The following is a 27,841-nucleotide window of genomic DNA, read 5'->3' on the forward strand; positions in this document are numbered from 1 at the left end:
TCAGCCAACTCTCCACTTTTATTGAAGTGATTGTTGTGTTACACCTGTTCGTACGACAACTGTGTACACTGAGGGAGAGGCCAGCCGGTGGCTGCCTGCAGACTTCAGATCAAACTCAGGTTATGTCCATGAAAGAGTGAAACCGTTCACTTTGTCAGTGACAGCAGCGTCAGGTAAGAAGGTGGTCGCTGCTTCCTTCAGAGGCCTTTGGATTGGTTCTTCAGAGCGGCGTCCCTCATGGTGTTGTACTCATGCTTGTTATCTTTGAACATCTTCAACTCCATCTCGGTCTGCATCCTCATGGCCTGCAAACAAATGTGTTTTCATACCATCAAAGACCTCTTTCCTGTTTGTAGCTGTGACCCTGAAGACGTCATCATGCCGTACCTCCAGGTCCCTGGTGATGGCGTGGTTTGGGCCGTGAGTCACCATCAGGATGCCGTAAGCCTTGCAGATCATGCCGTGGCCTGTCTCAATCTGCCCTGCATGCCAGTGCGTGATGCCGGTTCGCATTATGGCCATCCCCAGCTGGGCGTTATTGGGGTGGTACAGTTTCCTGTCGATGGGGAAGAAGGAGATCAAAATAAACACAGAATTGAATGAATCCTACAGTCATAACTCAACAGAATCAATCGGAACCAATATGTGGACAGAGTGGGTCGTTTTCCAAGTTTAGACATTTAATGCCGACCTCCTTGTTGTTATTAGTGTGTGTGAATGTAGCTAAATGTGCTACATAAGAAAAGTCCATTTACTATTCTGTGTTAATTTAGTTGTAGATGTTTATATTTTATAATCATATGGGTTGTGGGCCAAAAGCAGAGAGCAAAAGGCTCACACAGTTTTAGAAACGGTGATCGATTAGACACTGAAAGTCGAGCTGAGATGCATTGTCAATGATCTTTCATTGTTTTGGCCAAATTATGACATTTTTCTTTCATTCTGTGAACAGATATAATAAGAATAAGACAGAATGAGAGCTGCAAATGGAAGAAGGCATGTCTTTTGAGTATTTTTCACAACATATTTGGATTTCACTTATTTTCCTTGAGCTTGTTCAGGGTTGTGAAATGTTATTTGACTAAATGTCAACGTTTTCCTAATGTTATGTTATGCCACTTGTATTTTACTGAACCAGCTTTATATAGGCCCTCAACTGAAAAAAGATCCTGTTATACTGCATTTGGGTTCTATTCCAATGAACCATTGCTACTTTACCAGCAGTTAAATCTCAGAAAGTGTGTGTTCAAAGTCCAGGACACAGTTCAGAGGGGTTACAGTTATTTGCAGTTATTTCCTCTGGTCTTTGACACATTTCAACATTTAGATTGAGGAGCTGTGAATTGAAGGCATTAACCTGAGCTCATTATGACGGCCTGTGACTCGTCTGTCCAACCTGACAAGCAGAATAAAAATAATTTATTGATTCCATTGAAATTAAATAACTGATGATTACATGATTAAAGAGTTAATCTCTCATTGGTTTTCTGTTGGGTGGCACATGCAATGGCGGACCTGTTTTCTGCCCTGGGCAAACACCACACCTGTTGGAATGTAACTTCAGATGATCGCCCATCAGCACTCACTTGTATCCCTCCACCATTCTGTGGGCGTAAACTGCAGCTTCGGAGAAGGACTTCAGGTACGACAGCACCTCACTGGCAACGCTGAGCATTCGCAGTTTATACAGGTTAGTGTCAGCCAGGACGTTCTGCTGCTTCTCCAGACACTCGAGGCAAAGCTTCAACATCTGAAAGAGAAGAAAAAGAGCCTCAGCAGATCAGCAATCTTGTAACGTCAAAGCAATAATGCCCACTTGGTAACAGCTTAACAACTTTTAACAAGGGCTATTCCATCAAGTTCATGCCACTTGGTACACAAGGCTGTGCTTCCTTCATCTTAACAGTCCTGACAGAAAACACCAAAACGCCACATGTGATGCAATCACTTGCTACAACAAGCAAACCAAAGAGAGCAGCAATGGCAGCCGTGTGAGAAACCTGGTGGTAGTTTCCGTTCACACGGGACGCCTCGATCTTCTCCAGAAGCTCTTCGCTCTGCGCCGTCACCTCTTTCACCGCATCAGCAGAAGGCTGGAAGACGCACAAAGGACAATGGTGTGAAAATCCAAAAGACCAATGCCATCAGGAGCCACACAGTCGCTCTCACTTTGCTGTCGGCGCTGGCGGTCATCAGGGCGTCGTTGGTGTGCTGCCTGCAGTGCTCGCAGGTGCAGTCGAAGTGGAAATGCTGCTTGAGCTTCTTCTGGCGGTCGGTGGACACGTTGAGGTAGTCCACGTAGCTGACGGTCAGCTCTTCACCCTCAGCGATGGTCCTCAGAGCCCGAAGCTCCACCCTGGGACAGAGACGGAGGAAAGGACAGAATCATTCTGCTCAGCCTGCATCCTGAGCTCCACGCCATCCACCAATCAGAAAAAGTGTCCAACCAATTGTATTCTGGGCTTCTTTTTTTTTTTTTAAATGCAAGTGTTTTAGCTTCTTTAAATTCTTAACTACAAACCATCAGCTCTCACAATATCTCTTTTCCAGAGGTGGACAGTAACAAATTACATTTACTCGCATTGTTGTAATTGAGTAGTTTATTTGTGGTTGTACTTTTTTAAAAGTTGTTTTGAAACTCAGTATTTTTGACTTTAACTTGAGTATGTTTTATTAAAATAGTGTACTGCGCTATAATCTCGATCTGTTTCTGAGTGCATATTTAATCAATACAATAATGGTTTAAAAATGATGGACATGTAAGATGTTCTCCTTGTGTGTGCATGAGTTACCTCTTTGTACTACAGTTTCCTCCAACATTACAAAAACATGTATGTCAGGTGACACTAAATTGCCTGTAAGTGTGAGTCTGTGTGTGTCCTCCTGTGACACACTGTCCTCATTCAGGCTCCTCTGAGGCTCTGTTATTCATGCAAAACATAATTTGAATACAATGTGTGACATGCATAATATATATGTATAGATATTAGTTTCACATCACAAAGAGGCTTCACAATAACCTCTTCAATAGTAACACAAATAGCTTTTTAAAGACTTTTAGTGTTTTGAAGTTCCCTGACCTCCGAGTATTACAGGACAAGTTACTGTCCTGTCAACTTCCCTGCCTCTTAAACATCAACGCTCATCAACTTCCATCAGTTCAGAGTCATTCATGATTTATATTAATAACAATTCATCAAGAGAGTATAATGCTTTTTCAGGCACTCAAAGACGCTTTACATAAAGAAACACAAATAAAGAAAAATAAATTGAAGTTTATGGAAAAGCCCATTTATTTATTTTGCCCATGATGTGACAATGACTTCAATATAAAACCATGAAATGAACAAATGTTATCGTGGGTACATATACGAATGTTTTACTGGTTATTTGTAATGTTTTACACATGAAATGTGATGGATGAACCCTTGAAAAGCGATTTATTTGGCTAACTTAATTTTTTCTCATGCTCCTCAGTGTTGTTAGGCCATAACTGGAGGATAGAGATCATGGACGCCTCAAACAGCCGTCTGGTCTGGATTTTACAAATGTCTGTGGTTCAGCTCTTAGCTCCACCCTTATTTGACTGGTAGAGACAGTTGTATATCAAAGAATACCACAGTTTAGTGCTACAATCATGGTGATGGTACCTGACACTAGAGGTTCTTCTTTGGCTCTTTCAGGAAAAGTCACAGCTTGTAACTGTCAAACATTCTGAGTTCTAGACTTACAGTTTCACTGTCAATACGCTTTAATTTGTAAAGTTGTTTCATTAAGAACAGCTACTTCTAGATATCTATCCCATTGCCTTTGTTGAGACTGGTACTTTTACTTGTTAAAGTAATTGTACTTTTAATTGAGTACATTATTTTAGCACTTTTTCCACCTCTTGCGTTTGCTTTTGTGATTTAGGCTACAGACACTATATCTCTAGAATGCACTTTCATTTGTGAGGACAGACGGAAAACCTTGCATGTCTTTTGTCAAACAACCAATTGTACACACAGTTACACAGTGTGTGTGTGTGTGTGTGTGTGTGTGTGTGTGTGTGTGTGTGTGTGTGTGTGTGTGTGTGTGTGTGTGTGTGTGTGTGTGTGTGTGTGTGTGTGTGTGTGTGTGTGTGTGATGATCACCTCCTCTGCGAGTGAAGAGCAGAGCTCACAGCTGACTGGCTGCAAAAGAAAGTGAATTTAAACTTCAATGTTGAGCCAGCTTTCATCCAAAACATCTGTCAATTCATCAGTAAATCACACGAAGTTAAGTTACCAATTCTGCCCCAATTCTACAAAAGCTTTCTAAAAAAATTCAAAAAAACCCTTTGTTTTTCCACTGTTAACATTAGCGTTAGCATTATATGAGGCCGTTGTACTCAACAAAGAAACCAAACTCCTATTTACTGGAGGAGAAGAGCATGTCATTAAATCCTGATCTCACTCATTAAAGGTCCCATATTATACTAAAACGACTTTTCTGTGCTTTAAACATGATAAAAGTGCTATTTGGGGTTCATATAATCCCCAAAGTGTTTTTTCATTGATTCCCTCAAGTTGAGTTCACAGTGAACTTTCTCTGTTCTACCTGGTGGGGGAGCTCAACACCTTGATTCTATTTGATGACGTCACAGAGCTGGAGAAGCCCCGCCTCCAGGAAGATTGACATGAGGAGAAACCAAAACAAGACACACCCACCAGTGTGCCAAGGAGCTAGTGATGAGAAACCCGACTCCTCGAACGGACTCACGGGTTTTTGAGTCGTTCATCCAAGTGAATCGGTCATTTGAGTCATTTGAGTCATTTGAGTCATTTGAGTCATTTGATTCAGTTGCGCATGCGCACTATTTCCACCCGCTCCAGGACCTGGAGGCTGAACTGCGACATGAACCAGGGGGAGAATCATGTATTCATAGGAAAATGATGAAACACTTCTGAGGAAAATAAACAATAAGTACACACTAGTTTTTAGTGGTCCTGGTCTCCTTATTCTAGATTATGTGTGTTGTTTTTGAGGTTTAGTTGAACCAGGAAATAAATTAGATAAATGATTAAACTGAATAAATACCTGGCATCCAGAATGGCAGATATACAGTATATATTAATGTATACATATGTTTTTATAGTTTTTTTTTTCTTCCAACATTCGGATTTTCTTTTTTTACTAGTATCTAATAAATAATCTAATAATAAATAATGTGACGTTCATAGGGCAGAACTAATTATATGGGACAATATTAAATGTAACACAATACACGCTACAGTGGTATTTTAACATTGTTTATTGTGTATTTAGCCATGTATTATTCATGCATTTATCGCTACAAGCTTTGTGAAACAAACAATGTATTATTTTTTTCTCCGCCGTCACTCAGAGATTTTCAGGTGAGGGAGGGGGGGAGGACTCACCGCTCACCGCTCACGAGGTGAACGACACAGCGGAAGTGCTACTGACCGATTCAGTGAACGACTCTTTCGAGTTTCGAGGTGAGTCGGTCATGTGAGCTGAACGATTGAAGGGAGGTGAGTCGGTCATGTGAGCTGAACGATTGAAGGGATGTGAGTCGGTCATGTGAGCTGAACGATTGAAGGGAGGTGAGTCGGTCATTCGTGCTGAACTTCACCTCCAAGCTGACTCCAGTGTGCTGAAAGCCTCATGTGAATGTCAGGAGCCGGAAGCTGCTGTGCTTAGCGGCCCAGCTACAAGGAGGCTGTAGCAAAAATGACTCAGTGAACGAGTTAATGAACGTGAAAACTCGTGAGTCATCGTTCAGTAAAGTGACTCGCGGGTTTTGAACGATTCGTTCAAATTTGATCATCACTACAAGGAGCCTCTTCTCTGCTCTCTCAGTCTCTGCTGCTTCACATTGAACTGCTGTTTTTGTTGTTCCACATCTGTTTTCACCTTCATGTCCACTGGAGAAAATGTGTTTTCACCTTCATGTCCACTGGAGAAAATGTGTTTTCACCTTCATGTCCACTGGAGAAAATGTGTTTTCACCTTCATGTCCACTGGAGAAAATGTGTTTTCACCTTCATGTCCACTGGAGAAAATGTGTTTTCACCTTCATGTCCACTGGAGAAAATGTGTTTTCACCTTCATGTCCACTGGAGAAAATATGTTTTCACCTTCATGTCCACTGGAGAAAATGTGTTTTCACCTTCATGTCCACTGGAGAAAATGTGTTTTCACCTTCATGTCCACTGGAGAAAATGTGTTTTCACCTTCATGTCCACTGGAGAAAATGTGTTTTCACCTTCATGTCCACTGGAGAAAATGTGTTTTCACCTTCATGTCCACTGGAGAAAATGTGTTTTCACCTTCATGTCCACTGGAGAAAATGTGTTTTCACCTTCATGTCCACTGGAGAAAATATGTTTTCACCTTCATGTCCACTGGAGAAAATGTGTTTTCACCTTCATGTCCACTGGAGAAAATGTGTTTTCACCATCATGTCCACTGGAGAAAATGTGTTTTCACCTTCATGTCCACTGGAGAAAATGTGTTTTCACCTTCATGTCCACTGGAGAAAATGTGTTTTCACCTTCATGTCCACTGGAGAAAATGTGTTTTCACCTTCATGTCCACTGGAGAAAATGTGTTTTCACCATCATGTCCACTGGAGAAAATGTGTTTTCACCTTCATGTCCACTGGAGAAAATGTGTTTTCACCATCATGTCCACTGGAGAAAATGTGTTTTCACCTTCATGTCCACTTGTAGAAAATGTGTTTTCACCTTCATGTCCACTGGAGAAAATGTGTTTTCACCTTCATGTCCACTGGAGAAAATGTGTTTTCACCATCATGTCCACTGGAGAAAATGTGTTTTCACCTTCATGTCCACTGGAGAAAATGTGTTTTCACCATCATGTCCACTGGAGAAAATGTGTTTTCACCTTCATGTCCACTTGTAGAAAATGTGTTTTCACCATCATGTCCACTGGAGAAAATGTGTTTTCACCTTCATGTCCACTGGAGAAAATGTGTTTTCACCATCATGTCCACTGGAGAAAATGTGTTTTCACCTTCATGTCCACTTGTAGAAAATGTGTTTTCACCTTCATGTCCACTGGAGAAAATGTGTTTTCACCTTCATGTCCACTGGAGAAAATGTGTTTTCACCTTCATGTCCACTTGGAGAAAATGTGTTTTCACCTTCATGTCCACTGGAGAAAATGTGTTTTCACCATCATGTCCACTGGAGAAAATGTGTTTTCACCATCATGTCCACTGGAGAAAATGTGTTTTCACCATCATGTCCACTGGAGAAAATGTGTTTTCACCATCATGTCCACTGGAGAAAATGTGTTTTCACCTTCATGTCCACTGGAGAAAATGTGTTTTCACCATCATGTCCACTGGAGAAAATGTGTTTTCACCTTCATGTCTACTGGAGAAAATGTGTTTTCACCTTCATGTCCACTGGAGAAAATGTGTTTTCACCTTCATGTCCACTGGAGAAAATGTGTTTTCACCTTCATGTCCACTGGAGAAAATGTGTTTTCACCTTCATGTCCACTGGAGAAAATGTGTTTTCACCATCATGTCCACTGGAGAAAATGTGTTTTCAGGTACCAGTATGGTTCCTCACTATTTGTCTTGTGAAAGAAGAAGCACAGCGGCCAATGTGGCTGGACTTGTTGTTCTTTTCCACAAACAATGTTTGTTTGTTTGTGAGCGACTCTTCACCAAAGAAGCTTCCAGAACTACGGTACTTTGAAACTGGACTTCCTCAGAAGCTCATCTTGAAACCTGCTGCTATTCCCACAATAAAAGACTAACGAGGGCCGAGATGTGTCAGTACATTACTACAACTACCAGCGTGAGCTGCTGGCTACGTCACCCAGGGGGTGGAGGAGGCGGCTGTGGGCTGGGCTGCAGTCTCCGTGAGGGTGGAGGAGCTGAGAACCACCATCATGAGAGGTGACGTCAGCTCAGTCCAAGAAATACTAGAATTTCACTAGTTGTGAGTGTTTATACTGGATCACCCACATTATTATCCCACATGAGCACAGGAGGGACTGTGAAACCTTAAATATAGACAAATATGGGTCCTTTAATCCTGACAACAACAGGAAATATGTGGAAATGCTGCTAGTTCCAGATAAGTTGGGACAATGAAGACCGATTGGACAGAGTCATAGAGGAGTTTTAGATTGCTCATCTATCCACAGGTTATCCATTCCTCTTCACTCAGACACACACCTGAGTTAAAGGAGTATCACCTACTTTCCATGGTTGAGGATGACGGTGCAGTTGGGCCAGCAGTCATGATTGACCAGGCAGAGGTTTGGAAACAGACCCACACCCACAGCCTGCAGGCCTCTCTGGTCACTCAGGGTGAATCCGTTACACTTGATCTGCACACACAATGGCAGCGAGTGAATTCCTGCAGAAGACTGCAGCCTAATGCTGATTCAGTGTGATGCAAACTAACAATGCCGAAGAGATGTGAAATGTAGTCGATGGAGTGCTGCTTCCTCCCGTACGACCAGTACTTCAGGAAGGTCTGCACGTCGGCGTTGAGCTTGTCCAGGTCTTCTTTGGAAAGGTCGGCCACGTGGTCCTCCAGCTGGTCCACCGACACCAGCTGGTTGTCCGACACCAAGCCTGTCATCTTGTGGATCCGCCACAGCAGCCGGGCTGCCAGGCTGGGGGGAGGACGAGGGAGGAAGAGAGGAATCACCATTTCAAACCACCCAACAAGAACAATATCGACTTGTTGTCCATGGTGTTGTGCCTCTTTCAGTCACATCTCATCTGATAATTCATTTATTTATGGAAATACAAATAACAAACTTGAATCAGAATCGTTAAGACAGTATTTATTCCTCGAACTTCCACACATTTATGATCCATCCATCCATCCATCCAGACTATGGGTGGGGGGGCACAATGAGTACATCACATTAGTCTCTTTTTTTTAATTTCAAACCCTCCATTTTTCTCCAGCTGAAACTAAAAAACCTTTTCTTAGGAGTTCATGATGGGAAAACATATCCTGCGGCAACGATGTTGAAAAGAATCAGTGATTTCAGTTTGGGCAGCTGTTCTACAGATATGAGGAGCAGAAGAGTAACTTCTCTCCTGTGCTGTTTCCATTTCCTCTGTGCATTCTTAACAACTGACATGTTAATACTGTACGATGGGAGCCGAGGATATTGATCTAGAACAATTTTTTTTGGTTTGTTTTCTGGATCAATGCTCTTGTCAGAATATCAATATTTATTGTGTAGTTTCTATTGATTTTATATTTTTTACCTGCATGTTTTTTCACATAATGTTCAATGTTACAATATCATTGAGGGGATATTTTAAGTCTTGTAGAGATTTTCTCCCTCCATATGGGAAAATATTGGCATCGTATCGGGATCTGTGAGAGCAGCTTCGATTTCACTTGGTAACACATCAGAAAAAAGATTATTGTGAATCTCTCACAATGGATGTTTGATCATCATAATCATCATCATCATCATCATCATCATCATCATCATCAAAACATCTTGACAAGAGAATGAAAAGCAGATTTGCTAAAGCTCAAGCCAATGAGTCGAAAATATATTGTGAAGAATTCCCATAAGCGTGAACCTTTGTAAAGTGAAGGATGTGATTGAGTAGCTTGTAAAGCAGTGATGGAGGCGACGTGAGGAGGAGGAATCTCACCGGATGTTCTCGCTGGGGGCCTTCCCGCTCCTCCTGATGGCTCCACACTCCTGCTTGTGCTCGTCCCAGCAGGCCGTCTGGCAGGTCCGGTCGCAGTAGTGGGCGAACTTACACTGAGCGCAGCGGTGGAGCTGGGCCTGGTGGCGGAAACAGCTGTGGCACACCTGAGTGGACAAACTGACGCACAAACGTCGACACATTAACACATTTTCCTCACGGAAGATTTTCTAATGAGCAAAACAAGACTGGATTTAGTCCCAGAGAGGAGCTGCCATCTTCAGTTCTTAAATAATCCCATGTGTTCCACTAGAGGCTACAGGAGGACGTACAGGAAGAGTTTCTCCTGACATCACTCCCAGTCCAGCATTCATCTGTCAAATCTTAAGCCTGCAAATGTCAACTGTCTAATGTAAACAGTGACATACATAATGCAGGACATAAATCCACTGTTGGCTTCTCCCTCCTCAGAAGTGAAGACTTTTGGTGTGAGAGCATCATGGAGTACATATGAGTCAGTACACTGATCTAATTCTTTGGTGACAAACATGAATTCTGCTTGTGGACTTTAACATGAGTCAATGATCTGAATGCTCTCACCAATAAATAGATTCTCAACTTAAGGGATGGGAGGAGATTTTACTGACTGAAGCTAAACAGTAAATAGTATCTTGTCCTTGAACTGACCATGAGCAGGTCTAATAGAAAATACTGAGTATGAAGTTGTCTCTGTAAGACCCCAACAACTTCTGGACAATTTGGAAACTGTTGTATCTATTTGCTGGGTTTCTCTTCTTGATAGCGACTTGTTGTTTTGTTACCGCCATCAAGAAGGCTTTAAAACATCCACGTTTATTTGTCCATCTTTCTGTCTGTTAACAAGATATCCAAAAAACTAATGAGCTGATCTTCATGACAATTGGTTCACAGGTGCATTTGGATCAAAGGAAGAATCCATTACATTTCTGGTGGTGATCCAAATCAAAAATTATTGTTACACATTTTAATTTCGCTATATATTGTCATATTTGTAGCCTGTCACTTTAAATGACAAGTGCATTGTGGGAAATGTGTCCCTTCTCCCTCCATCCAACTCCACATCAGAATCAGACAACTTTAATTACCAGCAGACACGAGCCACAAGGTAGTGAGTGAATCTCCATAACCAGCCAGGCTTCTCAGCTGTGGTTCGGTGATAACAAAGAAGATGGTAACAATATTGCCTTATCCTGTGTTCTGTCAAATTATGAAATAAAGTCATGGCATCACCAAACTAAATAAATGAATAGAGACAGTTGATCTGGATGTGGGATATGTGTCATTTCCATGTGTCCATGTCGACCCTTGTTGGAGGTCACAAAGCTGTGATTGCTCTTGTTGGAAACACAAATCAGTTGAGCACACCCCCCTCGGGTTCTCCCACAGAGACACGGAGACACACGTTCCAAAAAAACCTACTTTTATTAAATTAAATGAAAACCAAAACTCAAAAACACACACTCAGGCCACATTTGCACATACATGGGTATTTGAAAAAACTGATATTTCTCTGCATTTACACATAAACGCAGCTACAACTCACCAGAAATGATGATTCTGGTCTGCTGAAATAATATCAGGAAGGATACACTCTAGTCTCCTGGCCAGTATTTCAGCAAGTAATTTCTGGTCTCCGTCCAGCAGAGAGGTGGGTCTGCAAGAGGCAGTCATCCACAGGCTTTCCCTTCTTCAGAATTAAGGAGATGTTTGCACCCATCATGGTGTGAGGTAGGGCTCCTGAATTAAAGAAGTATGACAGAATGGGCCAAACAGCAGATCAAGAAAAGCTTTATAAAATTGTGGGGTGAAGATATCCGGCCCAGGGGCCTTGTTGTTTTTTAAAGTGTTGATGGCTTCTTAAACTTCCTCAACTTGCAATCGGCCTGTTCAACAACTCTCTCTGTGCAGCTTGGGGGAGATCAACACCTGAGAGAAAATCATGTGCAAGAGAGTCAGAGTGACAGTCTGACCCTGAGATAGACAGATTCTTGTAAAATTCAATAAATTAGTTTTTAACATCTTTATTGTTTTAGGCATTTTTACCAGATTGGAGTTGGGTTCAGCCTTCACCAAATTTGATAAATACCTCCTTAGTTTATTCTCAAATTCATACATCTCATGTTTGGCAAATGCGGTTTTCGTCCTGGTCGTGGAACTCTGGACCAGCTTTATACCCTCCACCAGGTTCTCCTGATGGTGGAACACTGGACCAGCTCTATACCCTCCACCAGGTTCTCCTGATGGTGGAACACTGGACCAGCTCTATACCCTCCACCAGGTTCTCCTGATGGTGGAACACTGGACCAGCTATATACCCTCCACCAGGTTATCCTGATGGTGGAACACTGGACCAGCTCTATACCCTCCACCAGGTTCTCCTGATGGTGGAACACTGGACCAGCTATATACCCTCCACCAGGTTATCCTGATGGTGGAACACTGGACCAGCTCTATACCCTCCACCAGGTTCTCCTGATGGTGGAACACTGGACCAGCTCTATACCCTCCACCAGGTTCTCCTGATGGTGGAACACTGGACCAGCTCTATACCCTCCACCAGGTTCTCCTGATGGTGGAACACTGGACCAGCTCTATACCCTCCACCAGGTTCTCCTGATGGTGGAACACTGGACCAGCTCTAGACCCTCCACCAGGTTCTCCTGATGGTGGAACACTGGACCAGCTCTATACCCTCCACCAGGTTCTCCTGATGGTGGAACACTGGACCAGCTCTATACCCTCCACCAGGTTCTCCTGATGGTGGAACACTGGACCAGCTCTATACCCTCCACCAGGTTCTCCTGATGGTGGAACACTGGACCAGCTCTATACCCTCTACCAGGTTCTCCTGATGGTGGAACACTGGACCAGCTCTATACCCTCCACCAGGTTCTCCTGATGGTGGAACACTGGACCAGCTCTATACCCTCCACCAGGAGCTCCTGATGGTGGAACACTGGATCAGCTCTATACCCTCCACCAGGTTCTCCTGATGGTGGAACACTGGACCAGCTCTATACCCTCCACCAGGTTCTCCTGATAGTGGAACACTGGACCAGCTCTATACCCTCCACCAGGTTCTCCTGATGGTGGAACACTGGACCAGCTCTATACCCTCCACCAGGTTCTCCTGATGGTGGAACACTGGACCAGCTATATACCCTCCACCAGGTTATCCTGATGGTGGAACACTGGACCAGCTCTATACCCTCCACCAGGTTCTCCTGATGGTGGAACACTGGACCAGCTCTATACCCTCCACCAGGTTCTCCTGATGGTGGAACACTGGACCAGCTCTATACCCTCCACCAGGTTCTCCTGATGGTGGAACACTGGACCAGCTCTATACCCTCCACCAGGTTCTCCTGATGGTGGAACACTGGACCAGCTCTAGACCCTCCACCAGGTTCTCCTGATGGTGGAACACTGGACCAGCTCTATACCCTCCACCAGGTTCTCCTGATGGTGGAACACTGGACCAGCTCTATACCCTCCACCAGGTTCTCCTGATGGTGGAACACTGGACCAGCTCTATACCCTCCACCAGGTTCTCCTGATGGTGGAACACTGGACCAGCTCTATACCCTCTACCAGGTTCTCCTGATGGTGGAACACTGGACCAGCTCTATACCCTCCACCAGGTTCTCCTGATGGTGGAACACTGGACCAGCTCTATACCCTCCACCAGGTTCTCCTGATGGTGGAACACTGGACCAGCTCTATACCCTCTACCAGGTTCTCCTGATGGTGGAACACTGGACCAGCTCTATACCCTCCACCAGGTTCTCCTGATGGTGGAACACTGGACCAGCTCTATAACCTCCACCAGGTTCTCCTGATGGTGGAACACTGGACCAGGTCTATAACCTCCACCAGGTTCTCCTGATGGTGGAACACTGGACCAGCTATATACCCTCCACCAGGTTATCCTGATGGTGGAACACTGGACCAGCTCTATACCCTCCACCAGGTTCTCCTGATGGTGGAACACTGGACCAGCTCTATACCCTCCACCAGGTTCTCCTGATGGTGGAACACTGGACCAGCTCTATACCCTCCACCAGGTTCTCCTGATGGTGGAACACTGGACCAGCTCTATACCCTCCACCAGGTTCTCCTGATGGTGGAACACTGGATCAGCTCTATACCCTCCACCAGGTTCTCCTGATGGTGGAACACTGGACCCGCTCTATTCCCTCCACCAAGTTCTCCTGATGGTGGAACACTGGACCAGCTCTATAACCTCCACCAGGTTCTCCTGATGGTGGAACACTGGACCAGGTCTATAACCTCCACCAGGTTCTCCTGATGGTGGAACACTGGACCAGCTATATACCCTCCACCAGGTTATCCTGATGGTGGAACACTGGACCAGCTCTATACCCTCCACCAGGTTCTCCTGATGGTGGAACACTGGACCAGCTCTATACCCTCCACCAGGTTCTCCTGATGGTGGAACACTGGACCAGCTCTATACCCTCCACCGGGTTCTCCTGATGGTGGAACACTGGACCAGCTCTATACCCTCCACCAGGTTCTCCTGATGGTGGAACACTGGACCAGCTCTATACCCTCCACCAGGTTCTCCTGATGGTGGAACACTGGACCCGCTCTATTCCCTCCACCAGGTTCTCCTGATGGTGGAACACTGGACCAGCTCTATAACCTCCACCAGGTTCTCCTGATGGTGGAACACTGGACCAGGTCTATAACCTCCACCAGGTTCTCCTGATGGTGGAACACTGGACCAGCTATATACCCTCCACCAGGTTATCCTGATGGTGGAACACTGGACCAGCTCTATACCCTCCACCAGGTGCTCCTGATGGTGGAACACTGGACCAGCTCTATACCCTCCACCAGGTTCTCCTGATGGTGGAACACTGGACCAGCTCTATACCCTCCACCAGGTTCTCCTGATGGTGGAACACTGGACCAGCTCTATACCCTCCACCAGGTTCTCCTGATGGTGGAACACTGGACCAGCTCTATACCCTCCACCAGGTTCTCCTGATGGTGGAACACTGGACCAGCTCTAGACCCTCCACCAGGTTCTCCTGATGGTGGAACACTGGACCAACTCTATACCCTCCACCAGGAGCTCCTGATGGTGGAACACTGGACCAGCTCTAGACCCTCCACCAGGTTCTCCTGATGGTGGAACACTGGACCAGCTCTAGACCCTCCACCAGGTTCTCCTGATGGTGGAACACTGGATCAGCTCTATACCCTCCACCAGGTTCTCCTGATGGTGGAACACTGGACCAGCTCTATAACCTCCACCAGGTTCTCCTGATGGTGGAACACTGGACCAGGTCTATAACCTCCACCAGGTTCTCCTGATGGTGGAACACTGGACCAGCTATATACCCTCCACCAGGTTATCCTGATGGTGGAACACTGGACCAGCTCTATACCCTCCACCAGGTTCTCCTGATGGTGGAACACTGGACCAGCTCTATACCCTCCACCAGGTTCTCCTGATGGTGGAACACTGGACCAGCTCTATACCCGCCACCAGGTTCTCCTGATGGTGGAACACTGGACCAGCTCTATACCCTCCACCAGGTTCTCCTGATGGTGGAACACTGGACCAGCTCTATACCCTCCACCAGGTTCTCCTGATGGTGGAACACTGGACCCGCTCTATTCCCTCCACCAGGTTCTCCTGATGGTGGAACACTGGACCAGCTCTATAACCTCCACCAGGTTCTCCTGATGGTGGAACACTGGACCAGGTCTATAACCTCCACCAGGTTCTCCTGATGGTGGAACACTGGACCAGCTATATACCCTCCACCAGGTTATCCTGATGGTGGAACACTGGACCAGCTCTATACCCTCCACCAGGTGCTCCTGATGGTGGAACACTGGACCAGCTCTATACCCTCCACCAGGTTCTCCTGATGGTGGAACACTGGACCAGCTCTATACCCTCCACCAGGTTCTCCTGATGGTGGAACACTGGACCAGCTCTATACCCTCCACCAGGTTCTCCTGATGGTGGAACACTGGACCAACTCTATACCCTCCACCAGGAGCTCCTGATGGTGGAACACTGGATCAGCTCTATACCCTCCACCAGGTTCTCCTGATGGTGGAACACTGGACCAGCTCTAGACCCTCCACCAGGTTCTCCTGATGGTGGAACACTGGACCAGCTCTATTCCCTCCACCAGGTTCTCCTGATGGTGGAACACTGGACCAGCTCTAGACCCTCCACCAGGTTCTCCTGATGGTGGAACACTGGACCAGCTCTATTCCCTCCACCAGGTTCTCCTGATGGTGGAACACTGGACCAGCTCTATACCCTCCACCAGGTTCTCCTGATGGTGGAACACTGGACCAGCTCTATACCCTCCACCAGGAGCTCCTGATGGTGGAACACTGGATCAGCTCTAGACCCTCCACCAGGTTCTCCTGATGATGGAACACTGGACCAGCTCTATACCCTCCACCAGGTTCTCCTGATGGTGGAACACTGGACCAGCTCTAGACCCTCCACCAGGTTATCCTGATGGTGGAACACTGGACCAGCTCTATACCCTCCACCAGGTTCTCCTGATGGTGGAACACTGGACCAGCTCTATTCCCTCCACCAGGTTATCCTGATGGTGGAACACTGGACCAGCTCTATACCCTCCACCAGGTTCTCCTGATGGTGGAGCACTGGACCAGCTCTATTCCCTCCACCAGGTTATCCTGATGGTGGAACACTGGACCAGCTCTAGACCCTCCACCAGGTTCTCCTGATGGTGGAACACTGGACCAGCTCTATACCCTCCACCAGGAGCTCCTGATGGTGGAACACTGGACCAGCTCTATACCCTCCACCAGGTTCTCCTGATGGTGGAACACTGGACCAGCTCTATACCCTCCACCAAGTTCTCCTGATGGTGGAACACTGGACCAGCTCTATACCCTCCACCAGGTTCTCCTGATGGTGGAACACTGGACCAGCTCTATACCCTCCACCAGGTTCTCCTGATGGTGGAACACTGGACCAGCTCTATACCCTCCACCAGGTTCTCCTGATGGTGGAACACTGGACCAGCTCTATACCCTCCACCAGGTGCTCCTGATGGTGGAACACTGGACCAGCTCTATACCCTCCACCAGGTGCTTGAGGGTTCATGGGAGTTCTCCAAACCAGTCCACATGTGTTTTGTGGATCTGGAGAAGGCGTTCGACCGCATCCCCCGAGATGTCCTGTGGGGGGTGCTCCGGGAGTACGGAGTCCGGGGTCCCTTGTTGAGGGCTGTTCGGTCTTTGTATTCCCGGAGTAGGAGTCTGGTTCACATTGCCGGCAGAAAGTCGGACCTGTTCCCAGTGCACGTTGGCCTCTGGCAGGGCTGTCATTTGTCACCGATTCAGTTCATTACCAACATGGACAGAATTTCTAGGCACAGCCGGGGGCCGGAGGGGGTCCAGTTTGGGGACCACAGGATCTCATCTCTGCTATTTGCGGATGATGTGGTTCTGTTGGCCCCATCAAACCTGGACCTTCAGCGTGCACTGGCGCGGTTCTCAGCCGAGTGTGAAGCAGCTGGGATGAAGATCAGCACCTCTAAATCCGAGGCCATGGTTCTCCACCGGAAAAAGGTGTCTTGCCCCCTCCAGGTCGGTGGAGTGCCCTTGTCCCAAGTGGAGGAGTTCAAGTATCTTGGGGTCTTGTTCACGAGTGGGGGAAAGATGGAGCGTGAGATCGACAGGCGGATCGGTGCAGCGTCTGCAGTTATGCAGACGTTGTATCGGTCCGTCGTGGTGAAGAAGGAGCTGAGCCAAAAAGCAAAGCTCTCGATTTACCGGTCGATCTTCGTTCCTACCCTCACCTATGGTCATGAACTATGGGTCATGACCGAAAGAACCAGATCCCGGATACAAGCGGCTGAAATGACCTTCCTCCGTAGGGTGGCTGGGCGCACCCTTAGAGATAGGGTGAGGAGCTCAGTCACCCTTAGAGATAGGGGGAGGAGCTCAGTCACCCTTAGAGATAGGGGGAGGAGCTCAGTCACCCTTAGAGATAGGGTGAGGAGCTCAGTCACCAGGGAGGAGCTCGGAGTAGAGCCGCTGCTCCTCCACATCGAGAGGAGCCAGCTGAGGTGGCTCGGGCCTCTGTTTCAGATGCCCCCCGGACGCCTCCCCAGGGAGGTGTTCTGGGCATGTCCCTCCGGTAGGAGGCCTCGGGGCAGACCCAGTACACCTGGAGGGACTATGTCTCTCTATGGCCTGGGAACACCTTGGGGTGCCACCAGAGGAGCTGGAGGAAGAGTCTGGGGTGAGGGAAGTCTGGGCAACTCTGCTCAGACTGCTGCCTCCGCGACCCGGCCTGGATAAGCGGTAGACAATGGATGGATGGATGTTTGGCAAACAGGAGGGACTGCTGAGCCTCTTTAGATAGAAGAGTGTCCAGGGCTGTAGTAGCGACATCAATTTGTAGTCTCAGCTCTGTTGATGGGTGAGCATTGAAGTCCTCCTGAAGTTAATTCTTCAGGAGGCCGTCCTCTTGGTCTGGGCCATACGTAGTGTACGTCTGAAAAGTTCCTCCTTTCTCCTTATCTATGGACTTTACCTTAACCACCTAGAAAGGTGCTAGGAGGCTTCCTAAAGGACTTAAGGAAAGGTGTTAGGAAGCTTTCTAAAAGAGTGAAGGAAAGGTGTTATGAGACTTCCTAAAGGAGTTAAGGAAAGGTGTCATGAGGCTCCCTAAAGGAGTGAAGGAAAGGTGTTATGAGGCTTCCTAAAGGAGTTAAGGAAAGGTGTTATGAGGCTTCCTAAAGGAGTTAAGGAAAGGTGTTATGAGACTTCCTAAAGGAGTTAAGGAAAGGTGTCATGAGGCTTCCTAAAGGAGTGAAGGAAAGGTGTTATGAGGCTTCCTAAAGGACTTAAGGAAAGGTGTTATGAGTCTTCCTAAAGGAGTGAAGGAAAGGTGTTATGAGTCTTCCTAAAGGAGTGAAGGAAAGGTGTCATGAGGCTTCCTAAAGGAGTGAAGGAAAGGTGTTATGAGGCTTCCTAAAGGACTTAAGGAAAGGTGTTATGAGTCTTCCTAAAGGAGTGAAGGAAAGGTGTTATGAGTCTTCCTAAAGGAGTGAAGGAAAGGTGTTATGAGGCTTCCTAAAGGAGTTAAGGAAAGGTGTTATGAGTCTTCCTAAAGGAGTTAAGGAAAGGTGTCATGAGGCTTCCTAAAGGAGTGAAGGAAAGGTGTTATGAGGCTTCCTAAAGGACTTAAGGAAAGGTGTTATGAGTCTTCCTAAAGGAGTGAAGGAAAGGTGTTATGAGTCTTCCTAAAGGAGTGAAGGAAAGGTGTTATGAGTCTTCCTAAAGGAGTTAAGGAAAGGTGTTATGAGGCTTCCTAAAGGAGTTACTGAAATGCGATCACGTTAGTGTGGCAGTCGGACCGTACTTTCACTTAGTAACGTCATAATAATGCGACGGCGACGCAACTTAGTGACGTCTGCCATCACCTCCTCGGTGTTTCTACAGACTTTCCAGATAAACAAACTTAAAGCGTTCGGCGGTCCGACAATGAGACTCAGCAGTGCAGGACAGACTCAGCAGCAGCAGCGGAGAGACTGGAGTGAAAGTTTTCAAGTGTATTACACATTTCGTTGATGTCAGAGGGAAATGACTTTTAGCATGCCCAACTTGCACAACAACACACTATATGTCTGTTAAGTTGATATAAAAAAAAATAACTAATTAAAAAAAAAAATAACAGAAATTTTTTCTGAAGGTCAAAATTAAATTAGTGCTGCACACATCTCTACTCTAATTGGTTTACAGTAAATACTGTATTTCTGTCAATTTTCAAACTTTAAATTCAGGCGCTTTAATCGATTTTAATAAAGGTTGTCTATCAAAATGATGTGAAAAAAATATTTTAGGCCAAAAGTTTAGTTTTTACATACTTAAATTTTTTGTGCTCTGTCCATTTCTATAACAGACACTTTCTTTGTAGGGCAAATATCGGTTTTTTTTTCTCCTTACTCCTATCTTATTTATAAAAAACAAAAAACAAAAACAAAACTGTCTAAATGGAGATTATGACCAAAATTCAGTTCACCAACGCCCCCTTGAGGTGAAGCTGGGTACCTGCAGCCTCACTGGCCTGACTTTTCTCTGCTATATTGTTACGATCAGCAGGAACAATTCTCTCACACATACATTAAATACAGGACACAGACTGCAGAGAGTCCTGCTGTGTAACAAATATCAGTGTAATGTTCATGGTTCTCGACCAGAAAAAGGTGTCTTGCCCCCTCCAGGTCGGTGGAGTGCCCTTGTCCCAGGTGGAGGAGTTCAAGTATCTTGGGGTCTTGTTCACGAGTGGGGGAAAGATGGAGCGTGAGATCGACAGGCGGATCGGTTCAGCGTCTGCAGTTATGCGGACGTTGTATCGGTCCGTCGTGGTGAAGAAGGAGCTGAGCCAAAAAGCGAAGCTCTCGATTTACCGGTCGATCTTCATTCCTACCCTCACCTATGGTCATGAACTATGGGTCATGACCGAAAGAACCAGATCCCAGATACAAGCGGCTGAAATGAGCTTCCTCCGTAGGGTGGCTGGGCGTACCCTTAGAGATAGGGTGAGGAGCTCAGTCACCCTTAGAGATAGGGTGAGGAGCTCAGTCACCCTTAGAGATAGGGTGAGGAGCTCAGTTACCCTTAGAGATAGGGTGAGGAGCTCAGTCACCCTTAGAGATAGGGGGAGGAGCTCAGTCACTCTTAGAGATAGGGTGAGGAGCTCAGTCACCCTTAGAGATAGGGGGAGGAGCTCAGTCACCCTTAGAGATAGGGTGAGGAGCTCAGTCACCCTTAGAGATAGGGTGAGGAGCTCAGTCACCCTTAGAGATAGGGTGAGGAGCTCAGTCACCCTTAGAGATAGGGGGAGGAGCTCAGTCACCCTTAGAGATAGGGTGAGGAGCTCAGTCACCCTTAGAGATAGGGGGAGGAGCTCAGTCACCCTTAGAGATAGGGTGAGGAGCTCAGTCACCCTTAGAGATAGGGTGAGGAGCTCAGTCACCCTTAGAGATAGGGTGAGGAGCTCAGTCACCCTTAGAGATAGGGTGAGGAGCTCAGTCACCCTTAGAGATAGGGGGAGGAGCTCAGTCACCCTTAGAGATAGGGTGAGGAGCTCAGTTACCCTTAGAGATAGGGTGAGGAGCTCAGTTACCCTTAGAGATAGGGTGAGGAGCTCAGTTACCCTTAGAGATAGGGTGAGGAGCTCAGTCACCCTTAGAGATAGGGTGAGGAGCTCAGTTACCCTTAGAGATAGGGTGAGGAGCTCAGTCACCCTTAGAGATAGGGTGAGGAGCTCAGTCACCCTTAGAGATAGGGGGAGGAGCTCAGTCACCCTTAGAGATAGGGGGAGGAGCTCAGTCACCCTTAGAGATAGGGTGAGGAGCTCAGTCACCCTTAGAGATAGGGTGAGGAGCTCAGTCACCCTTAGAGATGGGGTGAGGAGCTCAGTCACCAGGGAGGAGCTCGGAGTAGAGCCGCTGCTCCTCCACATCCAGAGGAGCCAGCTGAGGTGGCTCGGGCCACTGTTTCAGATGCCCCCCGGACGCCTCCCCAGGGAGGTGTTCCGGGCATGTCCCTCTGACAGGAGGCCTCGGGGCAGACCCAGGACACTCTGGAGAGACTATGTCTCTCTATGGCCTGGGAACGCCTTGGGGTGCCACTGGAAGAGCTGGAGGAAGAGTCTGGGGTGAGGGAAGTCTGGGCAACTCTGCTCAGACTGCTGCCTCCACGACCCGGCCTGGATAAGTGGCAGATAATGGATGGATGGATGGATGGATGGATGGATGGATGGATGGATGGATGTTCATATTGTTGATATGCTGAGGAACAGAATCGTCATGTGACCCAGTTTGTACTGGATCAGTCAGACATGAGGAATAGCTCTCCACTGCCTCACCTGGGATTTCTGCCTGGATTTCATCTACAAATACTCAAACTCAACCATTTTTAATTAAAGGTATACAGGAGGATTTTCAGGAATTTTAGGAAAGAACCTCCCTCTCCACCGTTTGAAAAAAATGCGCATGCGCAACGCTGTACCTGCTCCCGAGACGGAACGCCTACTAAAACGCGTGCGAGAGACGTGACGAGCCCAGTTCTCCTCGTGCACGCTCTGTTTACAAGTCACAAGTCGGCATCGCTCACATAAGCTCACTTTACAAGAAGATTTGCACCAGAGGGGGTGAAACTGTGTAAAAATGTCGGAGAATAATGCGTGGGGTCGGCCACCGGCATGATGAGGACCGTGTGGAGTGAGCTGCGCGCAGGGACGAGCACGTACGACGGCCTTACGTCATATATCACCAGAATGATTGACAATTGGGAGGACCAGTTATTTTGATGATCCACCCGGAAGAAGAAAATCCTCTACTATACCTTTAATAAAATGTCAAAAATATCTTGAGTCATACTGAAAATGCGTCTTTAACACAAATCAGTGGAAAATATGAATATTTATTTCATGTACATTTTTCTTTTTTTTTCTTTTTTCATGATGGCAGGTGAGGCACTGCCTCCCCTGCCTCACCTGACCACACGTCACTGCAGGACCTGACGTAGTCCTGCCACATCAACACCTGGTGAAGAAGCTCCACAATGTCTCCACCACCTCAGTGCTCTTAAGAACTCCCCCTCAAGATGCTCGGAAACTTCTACACCTGTATCATTGAGAGTGTTTTGTCTGGAGGATCATCACCAAGAGGGGCAGCAGCGCCTGAAGAGGAGGGTCCACTCGGCAAGGCACCATCACAACCACAACCACCTTCCCCAACCTTCAGGATATCTACAGCAAATGGTGAAGGTTAAAGGACAAGAAGATTCTGGGTGAGCCCCCCACTCCAGCAACAGACTGTTCTCTCTGCTGTCAGCAGGGCGGCGTTGCTGCTGCCTGAAGGCAAACACAGACAGGAAGACAAGGATCTTCTTCCCTCTGCTTTTCCACCTGCAAAACCGAGGAAAATAGTCCAGACAAACTGCCTTATATGTACTGTTTACTTGCTTATTTTCTTTTATATTTTGTGTGCCTTCATTTTCTTTATTATTAATAATATTATAGTCATATATTGTGTTATTTTCCTTATTTGTGTTTTAAATTTAAAGATTTAATTTTTTTATTCTTCTGTCCTATAAAAACTGTTGTTTCGGTGTCGAACATACCCCAAGCATTTCACTGCACATTATACTGTGTGTATAATGTGCGCACAGTATACACACAGTATAATGTGCAGTGAAATGTTTTGGGTTTGTTCGACAACGAAACAACAGTTTTTATACAAAGAGTGTGATAAATAAAGGACTTGGCTTGACTTGAATAAACTTTATCTTTGACACATGCATATTACGGAGCCTGTAACTGCACCACAGGGATGATCAACAGAAATTATTGCAATTGCATCACAAAGGAATATATAATGCGATGCATAGTAGTGTTCCTTTAAAAATAAGTACAGAACACTGACTGCAAGACTTGTATCTTCTTAAAAGTACTACATGCTCTGATACTAGCATAGGTTTTTTATTTCATTATTTTAAAAATCTTACCACCTCTCATTGTTTAGAATGAGAGATGAAATCAGCAAATTGAGAAAATGAGGCTGAGGTTGTCAGATCCTCTGACTCCGGCTCTCAGCGAAGGCGGACGCTTTTCTCTCCTCTCCTCCTCGTCCTCCCTTCTCCTCTCCTCTCCTCCTCGTCCTCCCCTCTCCTCTCCTCTCCTCCCTCGTCCTCCCTTCTCCTCTCCTCTCCTCCTCGTCCTCCCCTCTCCTCTCCTCTCCTCCCTCGTCCTCCCCTCTCCTCTCCTCTCCTCCCTCGTCCTCCCCTCTCCTCTCCTCTCCTCCCTCGTCCTCCCCTCTCCTCTCCTCTCCTCCCTCGTCCTCCCCTCTCCTCTCCTCTCCTCCTCGTCCTCCCTGCTTGCTGCTCCATCCTGTACTGTCCTGTGTCTGATCTCTCAAGAGAATCTCTACAGACCCACATCAGAATTTAACCAGAACCATGGAATTGATCAGCTGGTCTCTCAATGCGATCGACTAAATGTTTACGACACGAAGACCGGGCAAAGGAGAGCCCCCATGTCCTGATGGGACGTTTGCAGCCGGATACATGCTGGATTCCTGGGGTTCCTGGAGGTCCCTGGAGGTCCCTGGAGGTTCTTGGAGGTCCCTGGAGGTTCCTGGAGGTCCTGGGGTTCCTGGAGGTTCCTGGGGTTCCTGGAGGTTCCTGGGGTTCCTGGAGGTCCCTGGAGGTCCTGGAGGTTCCTGGGGTTCCTGGAGGTTCCTGGGGTTCCTGGAGGTCCCTGTGTTTAGCCATTCTTTCCATGGAGGATGTGGAGGACGTCTACATATTGGGATTCATGATAGCAGGTATGCTGCTGATTGGAGCTGGAGGCTTTCTGATCTATCAAAGTGTAGAAGACGCTAGCAGCTGCATTGGGAAGGCTGCCTATCGTCACTGAGGGACTGCGCCGAGCTTTGAACGCTCAGACTCATGTGATAAACCAACTCAAGAGTACGCAAGTCACGACTCTTGAACGTTTACGCAAAATTGGAACCATTTTGAGGATATTGGAACTCGGTTGGGAAGCTAAAATATGGCCACAATTGGAGCAGCATGAAGACCAGAGACACTCAAGGTCGACAGATAAAGCTGAATCGCCTGAACGAAAACAAAGATAATCAACATTCGGCTCCCAGACACCCAGTCGCCAAGGCTGTGTTTTGTCTTCAACTCTCCTGGATGTGAGTGTGGGCTGTGCGACTGAAAACACCTTCTCCTAGTGGCGGGCTGCAAAACTACCCTTCACATATCCAAAGCGCTGTCTGGAGAAATATGTTGTAACCTGTCTGTGTTGATGCTAAATGTGCCTGAGGTGGGGTTTTTCCCTCCCAATTACAGACTGTGCTCTGAGGAGCACAGTCTGTAATCTGCCTTTTTTAAGATTTTAAGATTTTTTTAATCTGCCTTTTTCCCTCCTCTCCTCACCTCATGTTTCCTTCTTTCCCCAAAACTTTCTATGCAATTTCGTTGTACCTGTACTTGTACCTGTACAATGACAATAAAGCTTCTGATTCTGATTCTGAACCGTGCTTGTTCAGTGAATCGTTCACGTACTGTGAAATCTAACAACCAGAAGTGTCTCGAAGACTTTTCAGTATGCTCACTGGCCTCAGTATGTTGTGCTTGATTGTACTGCTGCCACTGAGCTTACTGCTCCAGTGATGGGCATTGCAGTTCTTTAGATGTCAGGGCTCCTCCGGAACATCCACTGAAGGATTCGGTGAATAAATCTTTTGAACAAATCTTTTGAATGATCCAATTATACTGTGATAAATAATATCTAAAGAACTGCATTACCCATTGCTGAAGCTATTGGACTATAAGAGCTAGCCAAGTGAGAAATCCAAAGAAGTTTGGGCAACAAAAGAACCATATTAATGACAATATGTCACCCATGTTAGTCATGACAGGTTCCCATTGCTTCCAAGATTGCAGCAATAATAGATGAGATAGAAAACCCCACAAAGCAGTAAGCACTGCTGACATTGAAGTGAGGTTTATATCAAGAACCTTCCAAAGATGAAGGAAGCCCATTGTTTGTCTTGCGAGGGGAGATTGTTCTATCAGTGGAAAAAGCTTTGCATTAATGATTGAGTCACACTGACGAGTCTTCGCTTCAGGTGCCAAGAGGAGTGAAAAGAATCTCATGAAGCTGCCGTCTGCACCGGAGAAGACAAGTTGATCACACAGAAGTTTGTGGTTCTGCTGCTGGACTTCATCACGGGACGACTGCACAGCCAGAAAGTGACTTTTTAATAACTTTTTTAAATGAAGTTTCTCCATTTTATGCTTGTTGATTTTATATTGATGTAAAGCATCTTTGAGTGTTTTTAAAAGCTCCATACAAATTAAAAAAAAAATGTGAGTGTCCCCCAAACTGTGCATAGACAGTCACAACTTTACTCTCTTCACGCCCAACATCTCGGGATCAGGTTTCTTCTCTTTCCCTTTGTCAACATTACATATCAGACATGTGACATTTTGTTTGACCGTCGTCAGGCTGTCGTCATGCAACATCCCAACACCAACAACAGTCACCTGAAGGGACTGTACTCTCAGTCCAGCCTCCGATTGTCCTTCACATCTTTCAAATACTGAATATATTTGAAGGAAGTGAAGAACGATCTACAAAGAAGGATGTTTTGATTACTGTACAATATATGAAACGCAAACAGATTTGATATGGTTGTTCATTTTTTGGTCTTTCTGTTACTTTATTCTTAAAGTGTGGTGCATTTGAACATGCTGGCAAAGAGCACTTTTAATAAAATGCTTCTGCTGTATATCTGCTGGAAGTTTTCCGGATTTGATTAAATCCTCAGTCTGTAGCAAACAGCAGCATGGATCAGAGTGTAAACAGTTTATTCAGCCTGCTGGACCTGTCCTCAAAGACAGTGAACAGAACCTCACGCAGCTCTAAACCCTCCACCATCACTCCTTTCTCTCTGTGATCCTGGACTTTACATTTCACAGCTCCAGCCTCACAAGACTCGCACTGAGCTACTGGATCACTTTCTGACAAGCTGCCAGAGAAGGACACGTCAGGCTATTTAGAGAAAAGCCCAGGATATGTTCATAGTCTGTGTGACGGAGTTCCAAACAGCTTCTGCTTGTTCTTACAACGTCATGCACGTGCTTTCAGATTCAAATTAAAGCCATTGGATCACCGACAGGTGAGACTGAATTCATCCAAAGAGCACAACCAGCACTCTGCTTCTTCTGTTGAAAACCTGCAGACACCCCACTGAGCTCTGGTTTCCCAAAACATCCCAGTGAAGACAAACACTGGTGGAATTCTGACAACATTCAAAACTACAAGCTTTTACAATCAAAGCAATGTGTTATATAACATGTCTCGAGAAGAGTTTCTAACATGTTTAAATGTAATTCTGACAAGGACAGAGCAGCGAAGCATGTGGGATCTACCGTGACGTGTCGTACCGTCCCAAATGTCCCGGAACAAAGTTCATGCTCTCGCTTGAATAAAGATGCAAATCAACCCCACACCAGTAAGCCCACATAATCAAGCTCCTCTATTCAACTACTTTCTCGAGTGTAAAAATATCTTTACATACAACTTCAACATGTGACTCAAACATGCGACCTGTTACCGAGTCGGCATCACGAAGGAATTATGAGAATTTCCTGTGGAAATGTTACCTTCATAACTATCAGTGACTTTTTGTCATGTTAATCCTGCTATTTGCAGGAAATGAAGCCTAAAAACACACTTTAGAAGTATTTGAGTTGGATGGACACGTCACATCAAATATTTGTGTTTCTCTTTGGTTTGCTAAAAACACTGAACCATGCTGTTCTGAGGGAGAAGCTACAACAAAGAAATAAGAGCGATTCATCTGTGATTTTGAAATGAAATCCTGGTTGTTTCTTCAGGTTGGGATTTTTTTTTTTTTTTTTTTTAACATTGTAAATCAAGTTTGTCTAAACGTATAAACATTTCAAGTGTTTTCTGCAACACTTGCTCCCAAGAGTTGTGTTTCAAAGCTGGCAAGGTGTCATCATCTTTTGAGTACAGCTTCTCTGCATTTGAAAATCGAACCCGAGTACGAAATGGCCAAGTTCAAGTTCACATGACACCTCGCTGGAGTCATGAGAATCTGGAGATGTTGATATGAGGTCACAGGCCAGAGAAGGGCAGATAAAGCAGTCCACAACATGCTCTCAGCAGATCTGCAAACCACATGCTCAGTTTGCAGCAGATCCAACTTATAGCCGTCTGTTCGCTCGACAAACTGCAGCATCCAGGAGGATCGTACCTGTCAAAGACCACGGCGGAGAAACTGGGCTCGGAGAAAACCACCTCCCCGCTGTTGAGCTCTTTGGCGGCCCTCAGGCCTCGCCCTTTGTCTCCAGCATCAAACAGCTGAGCGCTCTCCATGTTCCCCAGAGTCATTGTGCCGACCAAGCAAAACCCGGAGCAGGCGGAGGAAGGAGACGGGCCCTGACGGAGGGACGGTCCAGATCAGTGGAGAGACCTTAGTGAGTTCTTCCCTCAGTCCCTGCTTAGCCCAGCCCCTCTTCTCCAGCCCAAAATAAATCCCCTCTGAGGGTTACACTCCT

General features: G+C 46.3%; 1 protein-coding gene across 1 annotated transcript; it reads right to left on the bottom strand.

Annotated features, from left to right (window-relative positions):
• smyd1a (SET and MYND domain containing 1a) lies at window positions 1-27,830 on the bottom strand. The gene is made up of 10 exons (XM_080510417.1): window positions 27,538-27,830; window positions 9,656-9,832; window positions 8,430-8,643; window positions 8,222-8,352; window positions 4,134-4,172; window positions 2,170-2,356; window positions 2,001-2,093; window positions 1,587-1,750; window positions 388-556; window positions 1-305 (listed from the first exon to the last, which is right to left on the bottom strand). The coding sequence occupies exons 1-10, from the start codon at window positions 27,672-27,674 to the stop codon at window positions 198-200; spliced, it is 1,419 nt and encodes a 472-aa protein (XP_080366543.1). The 5' UTR covers window positions 27,675-27,830; the 3' UTR covers window positions 1-197.
• Between the last annotated feature and the right edge of the window lie 11 nt (window positions 27,831-27,841).

Source organism: Blennius ocellaris, assembly GCF_963422515.1.
Source record: "Blennius ocellaris genome assembly, chromosome: 15".
In the NCBI taxonomy this organism is placed as follows: domain Eukaryota; kingdom Metazoa; phylum Chordata; class Actinopteri; order Blenniiformes; family Blenniidae; genus Blennius; species Blennius ocellaris.